The sequence below is a fragment of the Scaptodrosophila lebanonensis genome, unplaced genomic scaffold, assembly GCF_003285725.1.
Source record: "Scaptodrosophila lebanonensis strain 11010-0011.00,11010-0021.00 unplaced genomic scaffold, SlebRS2 tig00001410-arrow-pilon, whole genome shotgun sequence".
In the NCBI taxonomy this organism is placed as follows: Eukaryota; Metazoa; Arthropoda; class Insecta; order Diptera; family Drosophilidae; genus Scaptodrosophila; species Scaptodrosophila lebanonensis.
In genome coordinates this window covers 3,168,480-3,184,754 of record NW_022060738.1, presented here as the reverse complement: position 1 = coordinate 3,184,754, position 16,275 = coordinate 3,168,480, and the positions used below count along the sequence as shown (strand labels likewise).

The 16,275-nt window shown below is 41.2% G+C and overlaps 3 protein-coding genes across 3 annotated transcripts; 2 read left to right on the top strand and 1 right to left on the bottom strand.

The window, feature by feature from the left end:
- Nucleotides 1-986: 986 nt before the first annotated feature.
- Nucleotides 987-1,812, bottom strand: LOC115630790 (troponin C). Its single transcript, XM_030527445.1, has 3 exons — nt 1,730-1,812; nt 1,215-1,632; nt 987-1,144 (listed from the first exon to the last, which is right to left on the bottom strand). The coding sequence occupies exons 1-3, from the start codon at nt 1,730-1,732 to the stop codon at nt 1,116-1,118; spliced, it is 450 nt and encodes a 149-aa protein (XP_030383305.1). The 5' UTR covers nt 1,733-1,812; the 3' UTR covers nt 987-1,115.
- A 4,480-nt stretch (nt 1,813-6,292) lies between these two features.
- LOC115630789 (inactive pancreatic lipase-related protein 1) lies at nt 6,293-8,516 on the top strand. Its single transcript, XM_030527444.1, has 5 exons — nt 6,293-6,332; nt 6,409-6,520; nt 6,587-7,170; nt 7,223-7,391; nt 7,984-8,516. The coding sequence occupies exons 1-5, from the start codon at nt 6,305-6,307 to the stop codon at nt 8,153-8,155; spliced, it is 1,065 nt and encodes a 354-aa protein (XP_030383304.1). The 5' UTR covers nt 6,293-6,304; the 3' UTR covers nt 8,156-8,516.
- Nucleotides 8,517-10,078: 1,562 nt separating this feature from the next.
- Nucleotides 10,079-14,439, top strand: LOC115630788 (TBC1 domain family member 19). Its single transcript, XM_030527443.1, has 8 exons — nt 10,079-10,434; nt 10,488-10,655; nt 10,711-10,897; nt 12,884-12,977; nt 13,052-13,304; nt 13,369-13,838; nt 13,894-13,975; nt 14,037-14,439. Exons 1-8 carry the CDS (start codon nt 10,333-10,335, stop codon nt 14,208-14,210), a joined length of 1,530 nt encoding a protein of 509 aa, XP_030383303.1. The 5' UTR covers nt 10,079-10,332; the 3' UTR covers nt 14,211-14,439.
- Nucleotides 14,440-16,275: the final 1,836 nt, after the last annotated feature.

Genomic DNA, 16,275 nt, shown 5'->3' with positions numbered 1-16,275 from the left:
AGAGAACCAGCAGCTACTAACTACTTTAAGCAAGTGTTTAAAAAATCTTTGGTTAAGAAATGCTTTAACTATTTCAGAAATATCTTTTGAGAATATTTTGTTGCGAAAATCATCCAATAACCAACCACATGAGTGCATTGTATATATATACTTGTAGTATAAAAAAAAGCAAACTAAATGCAGAGAAAACATTTTAAAACTATTGTGCCAGCTTTGTATGCTTCTAAAGTTACACTATATTCACATACTTATATACAAATACATATATACAGATATATATTTGCTCTGAACTAACATTGAGATAAGCAGAGTTGGTCAGTCGCTGATGCCTATGATGAGTGTCGCACTAGACGTTGGTTGAACTTGATACTTGATACGAGTTATAGAAATATAATCGGGAAAGTTGAGCTCGCGCGTGCCTCATTATAGCCCCAGCTGTAATTCTAGTTAGCTTAGCTAGTGACTAAGATATAGATTACGAGTGAAGAACGCCCACACTTAGCGCGTTGCAATGCTGCCTTTTGTAAAATCTAAACCTAGCTCTATAAGACACAAATGTAAAGACAGAAGCCGCCCCAATGCCAACAAAGAAATGTAAAAAATTCAAATACCCGTGCGCGCTTTCATTATTGACGTATAGAAAGGGGTTTCAAATGTGAGGCCCGATTTCGATTTACAATTTTTGAATTACGTTTAGGAATTGAACTGCACTTGTTTCTTATTTTTGTTTTGTTTTGTGTAAATAGCAAAGGAGAATTTGTTTATAGAGCAAACAACTATAGGCGCTAACTTTAACATACTTATACCATAATATATATTGTCGTTTTAAGCGATCTTGTAAATACTATATACTATATGTCGAACACGTTCTATAAGCGAACACCTATGCTAAGTTGAAAAAAGCTAGACATTTAAACTAAACTTAAGAGAAATGCAAATGCAAAAAAAAAAAAACAAACACAATATTAAGGAGAAAGAGAACTAAATTTTGATTTAAAGCGTTTAGTTAATTTATTTAAAAATAATAAATGAGAATATTATTAAAAGCAATCGAGTCTGTCTCCGATAGAAGCATTTTTTCTAAAGCAACTAAAGGCTACGCAATACACTTCCACCTAGTCGCCCGTCATCATCTCCATGAACTCTGCAAACCAGATCAGACAGATTAGATAGTTTGGCAATCTATATAGTGCCATATATTTATATTAACCCACCATCGAAGTCCACCGTGCCCGAACCGTCCGTGTCGATCTCGGCAATGATGCCGTCCAGATCGCTGGACGACAGCTTGTCGTCGAGCGCGGCCAAGATCTCCTTGAGTGTGGAGGTGGTTATGTAACCGTTGCCTTCGCGATCGTACAAGCGGAACGCCTCCTTCAGCTCCTTTTGTATGGCCTCGGCGTCCTCCTCCTCGAGGAAGTGGGCGGCAATGTTGCAGAAGCCGTCAAAGTTCACCTTGCCCGTATCCTCGGGATCGTTCTCATCGATCAGGTCCTGCAGTTCGCTCTCCTCGAACATCTGGCCCATGCTGTTGAGAATGGTCTTCAGACGCAGCGTCTCGATGAAGCCCGACTTTTGGGTATCGAACATCTGGAATGCCTTGCGCATAATGTCCATTTTCTCATCGTCCTCCTGCAGTTACATAGTACATGTGGAGTAAACGTGTTAGGCCCAACAGTCAATGCTATTTTGTGGGAATATTGCGAATATTGAGTGGTTGCTTGGCTACCATTCTGCTGTGGTTCTGTGCTCCTCGAGCCGCCTATGGTCCAGTTAACGAAGCGCGAGTCTCTGTCGTTCCTCTTGCGTTGGGCAACGAGCGCGAACTAAACTTTTCGTCTGGCCAAAATCATTATTTATAATAAGAACTAACAAAACGCCGCGCACTGGCAACGTCACTCATACGCATGCCACCCTGCCACCCGCGCACCACTCGCACTCTCCCACCCGCCCAGTCACCACTCAACTGTGCATCCTTCAAGTTATTGTTGGTTTGCGAAACGCTTTATTAACAACAAGTTCCCGCCGCCATCCCGTCCCAGTGTGAGTGCGCGTTGGAATGTGGCGGCTACTGTTCTTCATCAACGGCCAGACGCGCAGATCAAACGCCGCATAGTGACACCCGATGCGGAGCGGGGGGGGGCGAGCAGCGCCGGCAGCGTTCGCTTCTAAGGTCGCGCAGCTATCGCCACCACCGACAGCACCACCGCCAGCACCACCGCCAGCATCGGCAACGTCATCAACCTATTGCCTGACTAGACCGGAAAATGAGCGCAGCAGTGCGCATTCATAAATCAGCAGTCGCAAGTCGATTATGCAAAAAGGCACCCACACCCAACCAGACACCGCGATCCACTGCGATAGGGTCGGCTTTAAGCCCATTGGAGTTGCCAGTTCAAGCACTATTTACGCTCCATTAGTGGATTCCCTCCAGACAATTCCCCTTTTAGTTCATTAATAGATCTTTAAGCCCCAAATATTCAGCTGGAAGGTTCATTTATTTTAATCATTTACGACGACAGAATAATGTAAGCAATTATAATTAAATTTTTACAAATGTAAGTAATAAATCAAAAGATATTCAAATTAAAGCTTCACATCACCTCTATTGGTGCCTCTGAGATGCAAGAGAGCCCTTCACAGGAGTATTATTATATTATTATTGTACCAACAAGGAGCTACGGTATTCAGGATTGGAAATTAGGTGTGGCTTCGAACTGCACACGGGTCCGTCTAAGCCCGAGAATCTTATCGATTGAGCTTTATCTTCGATCCGTGATTTATTATATTCTTCTTATATTCCTTATTCAATTTGTCTTTTTTTTGTCCTATCACGACTTATTCCAATATTTACAAGAGTAATACTTCCTAAGGTCTTCCAGACTCGTCTCGTCATACTGATTACGAATATATAATACAAGTAAGGTCTATATACTCAGCGGGTAAGCAACAACAACAGCAACAAGTTTAAAAGTTTCCAATTTCCAAGTTAGTTATCTATAACATGGAATTGGAAGATTCGAGATTCGAAACATTACAGAAGTGAAAAATCAATTCAATTCAATACTCGCCCATATTTGGAAAAACTGCATTTAAGTTTTGGTGACCCCATCCCTCACTTTCGAAGATCCTGGCGTTCATACCGATGGAAGGGTAAAAGGAATGGACAGTATGGCTTGTCTTGTCATGCTGATCAAGAAAATATATTTAATAATACCCTTTTACCCTTTGGATCGGGGTCATAATATTTAATGAGCACATTGGGAGATAGCGCGTCAATATTTCATGTAATAATCATTTTTTGTGTGGCTGTTCTTACCGACATGCAGGGTGGTGGACAGTATGGCTTGTCTTGTCATGCTGATCAAGAAAATATATTTAATAATACCCTTTTACCCTTTGGATGGGGGGTATAATAATTAATGAACACATTGGGAGATAGCGCGTCAATATTTCATTTAATAATCATTTTTTGTGTGGCTGTTCTTACCGATATGCAGGGTGGTGTCTGCACAGATGGCTGCAGCTAGCTGGGCAGGCGAACAGGCCAGGCCAGGCCAGGCAGTCGGTCACTCCGTCACTTAGTCACTAAAAATCAACTATAAACCGTCTTCACAATCAGTCACAAAATCAGTGCAAATTTCTCACGGTAATTGTATTTTTAGTACTTTATAGCAATTTTTTCCATATGATCATGAGTGGGCCATCGGCGCTGCCATCGACGCCGCCCCCAACGCTTTCTGTGTAAGTGATGTCCAAATGAAGCGAGGTGTGTTCAAAAAGGGCCAAAGTTGCAGTGTATAGTATTCCCTATCCCCGAAGGATGACAAGGGTACATCAGTCTGTCTGTCTGGGTGGATGCCAGGATTTCGAACACAGCTGAGCCTAACTTGGTATAAAGACTCTCCTAGTCACTAGACAATACGAGTTTATTTCATTGTTTTGCCACGATAATGAATTACGTCAATACTGTCCCCAATCCTCATTAATTTCTAATTCTCTACTATTGTTTTAAATTTCATATCAGTGGGTCAATTCTAAGAAAAGTTATTAGTGAAACAATAGTACTCCAGTACTACGCCCACAAACTCTCTCATCCTCCGTTCCGTTCCTCCTCTTTATTTTTCTTCAATTCTTCTATTTCAGTGTCGGGTTGGATCAAATGTAAGAAACTCCTCTCCGATGAATGCAATTATTATTCGATTAATAATATTAATACTCGCAGCTGATTATTGCTCAAAACTCTTTCCAATTACTTCTTCTCCTTCTTGACTAACCCGTTATCGGGTTATGACCTGACGTAACACAGCTCTCCACGAGCTTCGCGGGTGTCGCTTCCAGTTTGTCACTCCGCAGGTAGTGCTTTCTCTACCAGGCGTAGATGTGTCGGCGTAGAGCTCGTACACTTCGATGCTCCATAGTATGTGGTAGTCGTGGCCAACGCGTAGGGGACCGAAGATCTTCCGAAGCATCTTTCTCTCGAACACTCCAAGAGCTGCTGCATCAGTCTGCGATATCACCCATGCTTCTGCGCCATAAAGCAGCACAGGGAGGATGAGCGTCCTGTAGAGCGCAAGCTTAGTTTTTCGAGAAAGGTAACGAAAGAGTTACAATGCTTGCTTGCCACAAGCACCCTTCCCATTTCTTCTAAAGAACTCTTTGAGCAGGCCTCGAAAGCTCGTGCGGGTGGTTGTATTGGTAGGTTGGTTTGTGGTTTACCTCTCGGCGCGCTAAATTGTTTTGTGCTCGAAAAAATTTTGATGTGGTTTTATCTTTTTGGCCGAAAGAAAACAAACAACAAACAGGCGAATGGACATCGGTACGGACCTAGACTGATGGATGGATGGATGGACGGATGGACAGATGGATGGACGTATGGAGAGGCCAGGCCAGGCCATGTCTGTGTGTAACCTTCCGGCGGCGGTGTGCTTTGACAACCGCTTTTGGCAAAGCCAAAGGCAGCTTGATGGCTATTTGATTTTTATTATTTACGACAAAACGTGAACACTTTGGAAGGCGGGCAAGTGCTGGTCCATAGAGAGAGAGAGAGAGAGGAGACATGTTGACATGGCACATACTTTTGGGCGATTGTTTTTGCATTTTTAGTTTCAATACTTTTTCCGAGCAGGTATAAATAGCTAGCAATGGACCACAGACGTAGCATAAATTCTAATTTAGTTGCTGACAGTTTGGTGGCATGAAATTTAAGGCAAGATTTACGGCGTAATTACCAAAACAAATTGAAAATTGCATAATGCAGGGGCGTAGTTAATTACAAATTGTAATTTGACGCCCCACATTTGGGCGCCAACAGGTAAGAAACATATCAGCCAATGAGTACCTAGAGGCCTGCTTCATTACAGACCCCATGAAAATGTTCGAGTGAGTCTAAATACTCATGTCCGACCATATCTAATAAGTATTATATGTCCTCACGTTCATTTCTTTGTCCATCATGATTGCTCTCTTCTTTAGAAAGCTAGAGACTTGTGCTGCCAGCAGCTGTTGTTGTGGCTGATGGGACTTAACTCTATAATAAGTATCTACCTGTAAAGACAAAATTGAGATAAAAATGTGTGAAATAAAAAGTACTAAACTATCAATAACTTGCATTTTTTATTATAATTGTTATTGTTTTAATTTTAAGCTCTATATATTTATTTGTTTAACTCAGGATTCTTAGGAGTTATTGTTTTAATTTCAAGCTCTATATATTTATATAGATTAATTATTATTATTTAATAGATACAAATAGTACAATACTTGTATTTGTATCGTAGTGATGGATAAAAAAATATTGTCCAGCCTCTGATGGAATGATGGTAGAAAACTGGTTAAAATTATTAGCGAATAGAGAATATTTTGGAAATGTTTTTATAGTTTTAAGAGAACTATGGATACGAGTACAAAAATAAACTATTTTCTCAAAGAATATTATAATCGTTCTTAAAAGTTGCTTAAAACTAGTAAATGTAAAAATTTGGTAAACCACGAAGTAAAAGTACTTCAAATTACAGGTCTAAGAAAAGAAAAGGTCAATACATAATTGAATATAAGAAAACAACAGTACTATAAGTACTTACGAACAATTAGTACTAAATAATATTGGTCCAGAACATAGGTACCCTCTAAAACCCCCCTTCTACAACAATAAGTTCGTCTCCTCTCTGGTATACTTATTACAGAGTTGTTCTATAATGAGTAAGGTCAAGGGTATTAGAATCGCTTGACACGCCTTGAATCAGGGCTATTAACCACATAAGAGACCGATAATCAGTGAATCTGTGGTATTGCTAGAAGACTCATGTGGCCTTTTCTAAGCCTATTGCTGGGTAAATGTTTTTAAGTATATATCTATACCATTGGAGACAAGATCTCACATCTGCTCTGATTGTTTCTTCGCTGTAGTTTGTTGCGGACTGTGGCGTATTGGCGCTGCACAGATGTACGAGCTGCCCGACTGTTTTGAGCTTGAGGACGATAGATGCCCCAATAAGAACATTACCTTCTGGCTCTACACGTGAGCAGCAGATGCGGTGGCACATCTAACCTATTTACTTGATGTCTTGTCTTCCACATTTTACAGCGATGCAGGGTCCCAGGGGCGGCGGCTTTATGTGAATAAGTTATCGTTGAGCGATTTCTATCCGCCACGGCCCACCAAGGTGTTGATACACGGCTTCGAGGGCCATCGCGACTTCACGCCCAATTCACAAATCCGTCGGACACTGCTCCAAACGCATTGGGTGAATGTGATTTCTGTGGACTATGCCCCTCTGGCGCCCACTCCTTGCTTCACACAGGCGGCCCATAACGCCCCCTTCGTTAGCCGCTGCTTGGCCCAGCTGTTGGCCAGTTTGCTGCAGATGCGTCTGGTGCGTGATGAGGATCTGCACTTGATTGGGTTCGGCATGGGCGCCCACATCGCTGGAATGGTATCTAATTATCTGCCTCGAAACCTACGCCTGGCGCACATCACTGGCCTTGATCCGGCCAAGGGCCTCTTCTTAGGCACCAAGCCTTCGGAGCACTTGGATGCCCACGATGCTGACTTTGTTGATGTCATACACACGGACGGGCTTATGAATGGTATATTGCAGAGTGTGGGCCATGTGGATTTCTACCCCAATATGGGGGTGACGCAACCAAGTTGTGGCCCAACTAATGACAGTGAGTGAGCGGGCCTGTTCGGCTACAGAGGAGTTTTAATCCTTCTTTGCAGTTGAGACGAACGTTTGTCAGCACACGCGCTCTGCTGTCTACTATGCCGAGTCCATAACGTCTGGGAGAGGCTTTTGGGCCATTGGGTGTCAGGACATTCAAGACTTCATCAGCGGGTCCTGCAAGCCCAGCAACGATATCGAGCTAATGGGCTACTATGCGCGCAGCAAGTGAGTTCAAATTTCCAATGGGGGTTATATTCTTGATAAAGTGCGCCTTTTCTCTATAATTCTACTAAGTAGAATGGAATCTTATAACTCACCTTAAAGAGGAGCATGAATACGAATTAATTTATTTCAAGAGTATTTGACTTGCAGCCGCAAAGTTAATTCCTAATATTATAGATAGTGTTTTCAATATTTTGAGAGCGTCATATAATTAGGTCCTTAATATTAATAGCTTAACTGCACTTCTTTAAACAAATTGACCCAAAAATGTCCCTATTCGAAAGTTAATTTTCCCAAAATAATACTTGCATCTTTTTTTTCTTAAAATCATAATTTATGATGAAACAGAGGAATTTGATTTAGACGTGGAATAAAAGTAAACGAGTAAAGTTATGACTTGAACTTAAAAGTAATAATAATTCTTCGCAGAAAGAACGATTCTCGTTGTTTATTTAAAGTCCTGTTTTTTCTTATACTTGAAGGTCTTGTTTATCAGAATTAGTAAGGTACCCTTAAATCATATTATATACGTAGTATTAATTTTTCAAAATATTGTTTTAATAATAACAATTATATTTCCTCTATTTGACAACAGGGCACATGGTAACTATTTTCTGGGTACGAGAACATCTTCACCCTTTGCAGTGGGCTACGACTTTAGTAATTTGAACCGTAACCTGCGTAACAAATCTTTCCTGAACGATGAGCTGCTCGTCAAGTTGCATAACCTGAGACCCCAACTAAAAACATTGCTGCGAACGCTCTAGAATTTGGTTAAAGCACTAGCAGCACTAACGGTCTTCAATTGGTTTTTTCTTTTTTTTTTTTGCTCATATTTCACTCATACTTGTACTTTTCACTTTTATTGACAGCCAACAGCCAACAGGCAACAACTAAGGCAGCAAGCAGCAACGTCAGCCATCATGTCGTATGCGCAATATTTGTGACACATGCCAAAAACTTGCCGGTATTATTCGATTTGTGTTGCGCAATAGCTGCCTGCGTCTGTCTGTGTGCTCGAAACATTTTCGCATTGAAAATATACAAAACAATTTCACGCTCATTTAACTCTGCATTTCATTAAAAAAAAAATAATAATAATAAAGGTATTAAAAAATCAAGAAACCAGCACAATAAAATTTTCAATTGCTGCCCATTGGCAGTACCTCGTGCAAGTACAGTGTTCCATTAGAACAATCTACGAGTATGTAGGTAGATATTCGCATATATGCAGATAAAATCCAAAGCATAGCTTAATGGCACATTTGGAAAGTGGACTCATTTTAACTTTCAAAAAAGCCGTTGCCCGATCTCGATGACTTTCCGATTGCTGAGAGGAATACAATGCTTTCGACACTCCTTTACTCTGAAGGTAGAATAGTTAAGGAACGATCGTGTGGAAATCGAATCCTAGACAGAATTGAAAATTCTGCACATCAATCTTGATGCATTGATTTAAGAACTTAGAGAAAACAAGGATGGATTTACAGAGAACTTGGAAGCCTTCGGATGGATTCCACAACTACCTAATTATTTGAATGCCCTTGTTCTATTTATTTATTATTTATATATTTTAACATTTGTAACTTAGAGTTAATCTTGAATCACCAAATTGGATACATATAAAAGCATATGTAGGTAGAGCCAGAGCACGAAGGCCTTCAAGCTGGTTTTTGTCTTAATCTATTAATTATATCTTAATACTATATGTAGTTTAGAAATGAGCTTTATGAAGTTATTAATATTTACATTATTTGTCTCTGCGCGTAGTTGATTTGGCGTGGGAATTTTCAAGGAAGTGCATTGATTGAGGATAAATTGGCAGTAGTTGGTGAAATGTTTTATAGTAAGGACACAGCGGCGATGGTGATTTGGTGAGCAGGTTTTCTTGTGTAAGTTTTGTGTGTCCAAGTCGGAATCTTGTGTATATAGTTGCGTGTTTTCTGTTTTTGTTATTGGTATATCTGTTGGCTTTCATTCCAGATACTTTTTATACATATTTTGTTGGAGGTGTTGTGGAGAATTAGTGGGGCTGTTGCGGCGGCTTTCGCTGCCGTATCCGCCGATTAATTTCTTCTTATACCCTTGTTCTGCCTGATGTTGTTGTTGTTTTGGCTTAACATATTTGTTGTTAAATTAATTGTAGTTGATTTCAATTTTTCAAATATTTCTAAAAATAAGAATTAAGAAAAGGTTATTCCTTTCTTCTCACTTGTAATAATCACTTTGTTGCTGGTAAACAAAATAAAACAAAAGAAAGAAAGATCCCATACTATCCACTTTAAGCAGACTGAAAGGTAGATAGAATAGCCCTGGTAAATCGCGAAGGAATACCTGGTAAAAGGTCCAACTCAGACATCTAATGCTTGGTTTATTTTTTCTTTCTTACGGGCTATTCTTTTTGTATGCGTTGTTCTGACAACAGAATATGTTTTTTTTTTCTTCAGTTAAGCATCTCTGACTACAGTGGGCTGTGAATCGGGACAAATTAAATTCCCCCAGCGTGTGGTTATTATCGTACAAGTAGTTTAATAATCAAACAATAATCGCCCCACTGTGCAACCGTGTCGTTGCCGGCAATGCTCTCTGCGCTGGCGACGCGTCGGTTGCGAGGTGGCAAGACCGGGGTTGGCCCAAACAAGTGGTTGCATTCCGTAACTATGAAGCGTCCACGTCTGTCGAAAAAACACAATCAGAACTTTGACTTCAAACGCAGCGATAGAAATCAAAGCAGGCGACAAAGTTTGATCGATAATTGTGAAGCATGTGGGAGCATTTGAAGCGCTTAGGCCTTTACATACTATATGCTTATCAGAATTGTAACAGAAATTGTAGCGTAGCGTCATAAAGCGCGCATAGCACAGAGTTTTCGGCCCCTTTCGAAAAGGTAAGTTCAGAGAAAATACACAAAAAAAAAAATACGGAGAGAACCAAAGGCAGTCGCATGGAGGAGCTGCAGGACGCGAGCATACATCACTCGACGGCCAAAGTTATCGCGGCCATCAAGAATATCAAGCGCTATGAGCCCATCTACAAGGAATTGCAGGTGGGTGCCTCAGATTGGTAAAACCTGTGCCCTTACTCCAAATTCTGCTACAGCGTCTGGTGTGCACGCCCAATGTGGACAAGAACGAAATGCGAGCCACTCTGGAGACGGCCATCAAGACAGCTGGCCTGGAGACGGAAATTCGTAACATTATCTTCAACTTGGTGCGCACTCGACTAGGAAAGCCGCAGGACAAGGCTTCCGCCGCTACCACCAAACAGGTGAGTTGTTGCCAATCCCAAATCCTCTCCCCCTTGTCATTGCAATCTCGTCCAGAAATCCACACAGAGCGACCCAGTTGGCTACTTGAAACGCGCCGGCGTCATGTGGGATCGGCGAGTGCGGAAGAGCTTGAATGCCATGTGCGCGGAGCTGAAGGTGCCGCTGCACGGCCAGCCGCGCATCAGCGCCGACCGGGAGGACTTTGTGGCCAAGTGGAACGAGCTGAGCAGCTACAACATGGGTGAGTTCCAAACGGGGCTGTTGAGACTCAGACTACGGTAGTTGTCTGGAAACGTGTTAACAGATTATGTTTCGAAGAGCTCTACTACTTACTGAGTCCCACTGCCACTTGTACAACCACAACTGATTTGTTTCTTTGTACCACTGTGCTTGACTCCCAACTCGACTAAAGCGTCGCTCACTGACTATTCTTCCTAGCCACTGTGGACCGAGTCCATCGCTTTGTCGCACCTGTTCGACTCCTGAATACCCACGAAAACAAGAGTATATTAGTTTTGCGCGCAGTGAAAAATGTAATAGGCAGCAGGAGGCGTGGCAGACCCCACAAAGTATATTCAAAGTATTCTTCATCAGCATGACAAGACGAGTCGAGCTAGCTCTCTTCCTCTGTCCGTCTGTCCGTATGAACACCTGTATCTCAGAGACTATAAGAGCTACAGACACAAAATTAATTATTCTATGTATGCGTGGCTTATATGTATAATTCACAATTGTTTTCCCTGCTCTCAACCCCCCGGTTTTAGTGATTTTCCATAACTCCCGTAATTGTTGGATTTAAAAAAATTTTAATTGAATTCTTAAATAAATTTAGCAAATGCCTCCAGTTAGTGCTTGTGTGTCCTATTCAAAGCTTCAAGCTGATAGGTCAATTTAAAAGGATGTTATGGCCATGAATATGATCTCCGCAAAAGCTCTGCCAGCAGCTATTGTTGTTGTTGCTGCTTTGGCTCAACTCTGTACTGCACAGACTACTTAGATATAATAATAATAATATTAAAATTCCGGCAATGTGCAGCCATACACCCTTTACATGAGTTCGAATCCCGAAAAATGTAAACTCGATCAACAATTTTGTTTTTCATATTACAATATTATTATTATTATTTAATATTATTTCCTAGTGCGACAAGAAAAAAATGTCTTATAAATTAATGCACAAGTCACATTAAAAAAATTTAAGACAGTTTGATAACCTACTTATAATATTTTATGAAATTGGAGTTAAATCTAAAAGACTCTTTTATGTTGCAAACACTTTTTTGTTGTTAGTTACTTATTTTTAAGAGCAAACTCATTTTTCCCTAAATTGCGATGCACTACTAATTTTCTTTAAATATTGAGGTAGTTGATTCCACAGGCGAATAGCATGAATAAAGAATGGTCGTATATTGTTTATATTAATAGTTCTTGAGGAGGCACCAAAACGTAGTTCTTCATACAAGTAGCCCGGTTCCCTGGTATATATAATTTTATGCATCATAATTAAGTTTCTTGAATCCACCCATGTTGTTACTACTTTTTTCAATTATCGTAATTTTTAGCCGTTTCACGGAGCTCTCTTGTGTTTGAGAAGAACGACGTAGAGCCCTACTTCGTGCCACAATAACGCGGCGCTATTCTCGTGAACTTTGTCGTTTTTCATTAGTTAAGTGGTTCGCCATGTGCCGTTGCTTAATTGCATTACGGCTCCTTTGGGAAAGATTAGATCTTCCTCTTATAATTAAATAAATTCCACTTTCGCGACGTAAATATTTGTATAATATAGTGACTCTGACTGGATTGGCAGAATAATCTGGAACGATTAAGTGAGACCAATGGATTGACGTTTTTTCTAAATTATATAATTTTTTCATTTGTTTTTCATTTGAGCTCAAATTCAATGTTTTTAATAGCTATACTACTATTCCGGACGAAGACAAATACACCAAATGAAAAACCATGAAAATTGGTCCAGTTCTCGAACAAACACGACTTTGTTTTAAATACTTGTATAGATTTTACACATAGGTACAGAGTATGTCAAATTCGACTTTAACTTTAGCTTTTTAGCTTGTTCTATTATAACAATTTCGTAAATTTATTTAAATTTTCAAAATTTTGTTTAAGTCTTATTATTCTACCCACAGGTACAGAGTATTACAAAGTCGGAGCACCCGACTTTAGCTTTCCCAATTGTTTGTGTAATGGCGGTGTTCTATGCTTCTAGATTTGGCCAACTATCGCCCTGTGTATGCGCCCAAGGACCTGTTGGATGTCTTCCTGTCACTCAAAGGACCCGCCAAATCTGGGGAAAATACCGAGTTTGTGTACCTCTATAATTCATAATGCCTTGCTCAAAATAGACCCTCATGCTCCACTTTCCCGACCCTCGCAGTCAAATACCGAAATGGGAGTTCTCGCACATAGCGCTGCCCGTCAAGAACCTCTTCGAGTTGCGAACCCACTTCGCCGATCTGCTGCGCAGCGATAACTATATGGGTGTCTCGGATCCCAAGGTGCAGTGTCAGCGCATACTGGAGGCCAAGCACGCGCCTCTGTGCCAGCAGTTTCTGAAGAAGGGTTGCACGCCGGCTCCCTATCGCGGCGCCCTCTGGGCCTCCGTGCTGGACACCAAGTTGCACGACTATGTAAGGACTCTGTTTAACGGCGGCGATGCGAGAGAAAGCCCTTTAACTCGTTTGATCTTCACAGGACATCGAGTACTGGCAGAAGCTGCGCAACGCTGTCTGGACCACCGACCATATTGTGGATAAGCTTGTCTTTAAGGACATACAGCTGACGGCCTCGAACGATGACCAGTACTTTGTGTTCGAGGATGTGCTTTACCAGGTGATGTTGTGCTTCTCGCGGGACACGGAGGTCGCCAATTGCGTGGAGTACGAGAGCTTTCCGGTCAAGGGCAGGATCTACGAGGGCCCACCGTCGGGTGTGGTGCCCTTCCACGGCATCTGCATGTTCGCCGCACCCTTCTGCTATCTCTACGACTCGCCCATGAACCTGTACTTTACCTTCCGAGCCTTCTACATACGCTACTGCCACCGCCTAACCACCATCAATACGCATCCGCAGGGCATCATCAGTCTGTGCCTGTTGTTCGAGAAACTTCTGCAGACTTACGAGCCGGAGCTGTGGTCGCACTTCCGGGAGCTGCAGATACAGCCGTAAGTGTGCAGCCATTGCCCGATGGTTCAGATTTCACCAACTTCCGATCTACAGCTTGCGCCTTGTCTTCAAGTGGCTGATGCGCGCCTTCTCCGGACACTTGCCGCCAAAGCAGCTGCTGGTTCTGTGGGATCTGGTGGGTAACACTCATCCACCGCACTCTATAGGTGTTTAGTGCTCTAATTTATGGTTTGCAGATTTTGGGATTCGACAGCTTGGAGATTTTGTCCTTGTTTTCCATCATAATATTGAGCTTCCGCAAGGAGAGCATCATGCAGGTTAACTCTCTGGACAGCATTGAGGCCATACTGGCCGACCTGTCCTCCATCAAGGTGCTGCCCCTGGTGCAAATGGCCTTGAGTCGTGACTGAGCGCTTCCTTTACTACCAAATTCGCAAGTTCATATTAATATTTAATCTGGAGAAATGAAATGTGAAGCAGCACTATTGCTCTTCTATCGACTTCATACTTGGAAAAGTCATTTTTCAAAAACTGAAATAAATTACACTGCCTTTGTTTTGTTAACCACAAATTATTCCAAAAATTATACATAATTATACATTGTCAATCCGTTTTGCATAATAAATGATATCTGTGTTCTATCTAGTCTTTTATTTAGTTTAGTCAAATATATTTAGTAAGAACAAGAGAGAACGCTACAGTCGAGCAAGCCCGACAGTGTAATACCCTGTACCCAGGTAATCTTCCGTCACTGAGTTATATGCGCCCATAGCAGCAGCAAAAAGAGGAAGAAGAAGAGCGAACTTGTTGCTGCAGTTTGGGGGGGTTGTACTGGCGAGAATTTGTTTCGCTAATAACTTTTCTTAGAATTGACCGAATTGAATAAACATTTATACAACAGTAGACAATTATATATAAATTATGTGTGCAAAGTTTGGTTAATGTAGCATTTGAAATGTGGACGCTATTGACGAAATTCTGTAGCGGGGGAAGGGGGGGAAAATTCCAAAAAATAAAATAAATAAACTCGTCCTTACTCGGACCTAGGAGAATCTGGATGCCAACTTTGGTTATTCTAGCTTTTATAGTTTCTGAGATCCTCGCGTTCATCCAGACGGACAGACGGACGGACAGACGGACGGACATGTCTAGATCGATTTCTCTCGTCATGCTGATCAAGAATATATATACTTTATGGGGTCGGAGATGCTTCCTTCTGTATGTTACATACTTTGCACAAACCTAATATACCCTTTTTACCCTACGGGTACAGGGTATAAAAATGTCCAGCAGCTTGCAGAACTGAAAAAAAAAAAAACAAGAAAGGAATGCTAAAGTCGAGCATGCTCAACTCTTAAATACCCTGTACCTCCCACCAAAAAGGAAAAAATGAAAAAAATTAATTAATTTAAAAAATATATATTAATTAAATTATTTAATTAAATTAAATGCGAAATATTCAATACATATACAAAAGGGCAGACATGTTCATGTACAGTTTCAACAGCATACATTTGCATCAGAATCGTGTCTCTGCGTGCATATAAATATGCGTGTATGTATGCAGCACAAAGTTGAACCAAAGCAGCAACAGCTGCGGGCAGCGCTGCGAGCAGAGCTGCAGACAGCGCATGGGCAGCGATTTTATTTATGGCTATAACATGCTTCAGAATTAACCGATCACGATTAAATTTAACATACGGACACATAATCACTAACTGTATGTATATGCCAAATTTAAGTTCAACATTCCAAGAATTACAGGAGTTATAAAAAACATGAATTGCGGGGGAGTGGGCGGATGTATCAGAAAAAAAAAACACGAACTCGTTCTTTCTCGAACTTAGGAGAATCTGGATACCAAGTTTGGTTATTCTTGCTCTTGTACTTGCTGAGATCCTTGCGTTCATACAGACGGACGGACGGACGGACAGACGAACATGGCTATATCGACTCGACTTGTCACCCTGATCAATAATATATACACTTTGTGGGGTCTGCCACGCCTCCTTCTGTATGTTACATACATTCGCACAAAACTAGTATAGCCTTTCGCCCTTTGGGCACAGGCTATAAAAATGGAAATGCTTGGAAATTCCGTAACAAACACATCTCTGTGCAAATTTGCGTTTTCAAATACTTCTTTGTCTTCTCCACACTGAGACCTAGTTTGTCGGAACAAAATGTTATTCTATATACACGTACATAGCTAGTAACAATTGGTAGGATAGTTCCTTTTAGGTAGTTTCTGACTAAAGATTAAAGATTTGTCGAAATTGGAATAGAAAATAACGTTCATAAACTCCTTCTAAGCTTACCCATTGCTTGACAGTTGTGAGCAGAAGTTTCCAAAACTAGTTTGGTGGATAAAAAGCCTATGCTGGAAGGAGTTGTCTGAGGTACGATCAGTTGACAAGTCAGTCGACTATTGGGCGTTTGTATTGATCTGCGAATAACAAACCTGAACGAGGAAAT

What these genes read in the sequence shown, in the direction of transcription:
- LOC115630790 (XM_030527445.1), bottom strand. An exon ending in GGGCACGGTGGACTTCGATG is followed by an intron (nt 1,145 to 1,214) that starts GTGGGTTAATAT and finishes TCTGGTTTGCAG; the next exon opens with AGTTCATGGAGATGATGACG.
- LOC115630789 (XM_030527444.1), top strand. Translation starts at nt 6,305, where the DNA reads ATGTGGCCTTTTCTAAGCCTATTGCTGG. An exon ending in TTGTGGCCCAACTAATGACA is followed by an intron (nt 7,171 to 7,222) that starts GTGAGTGAGCGG and finishes CCTTCTTTGCAG; the next exon opens with TTGAGACGAACGTTTGTCAG. An exon ending in GGCTACTATGCGCGCAGCAA is followed by an intron (nt 7,392 to 7,983) that starts GTGAGTTCAAAT and finishes ATTTGACAACAG; the next exon opens with GGCACATGGTAACTATTTTC.
- LOC115630788 (XM_030527443.1), top strand. Translation starts at nt 10,333, where the DNA reads ATGGAGGAGCTGCAGGACGCGAGCATACATCACTCGACGGCCAAAGTT. An exon ending in CCATCTACAAGGAATTGCAG is followed by an intron (nt 10,435 to 10,487) that starts GTGGGTGCCTCA and finishes ATTCTGCTACAG; the next exon opens with CGTCTGGTGTGCACGCCCAA. An exon ending in CCGCCGCTACCACCAAACAG is followed by an intron (nt 10,656 to 10,710) that starts GTGAGTTGTTGC and finishes AATCTCGTCCAG; the next exon opens with AAATCCACACAGAGCGACCC.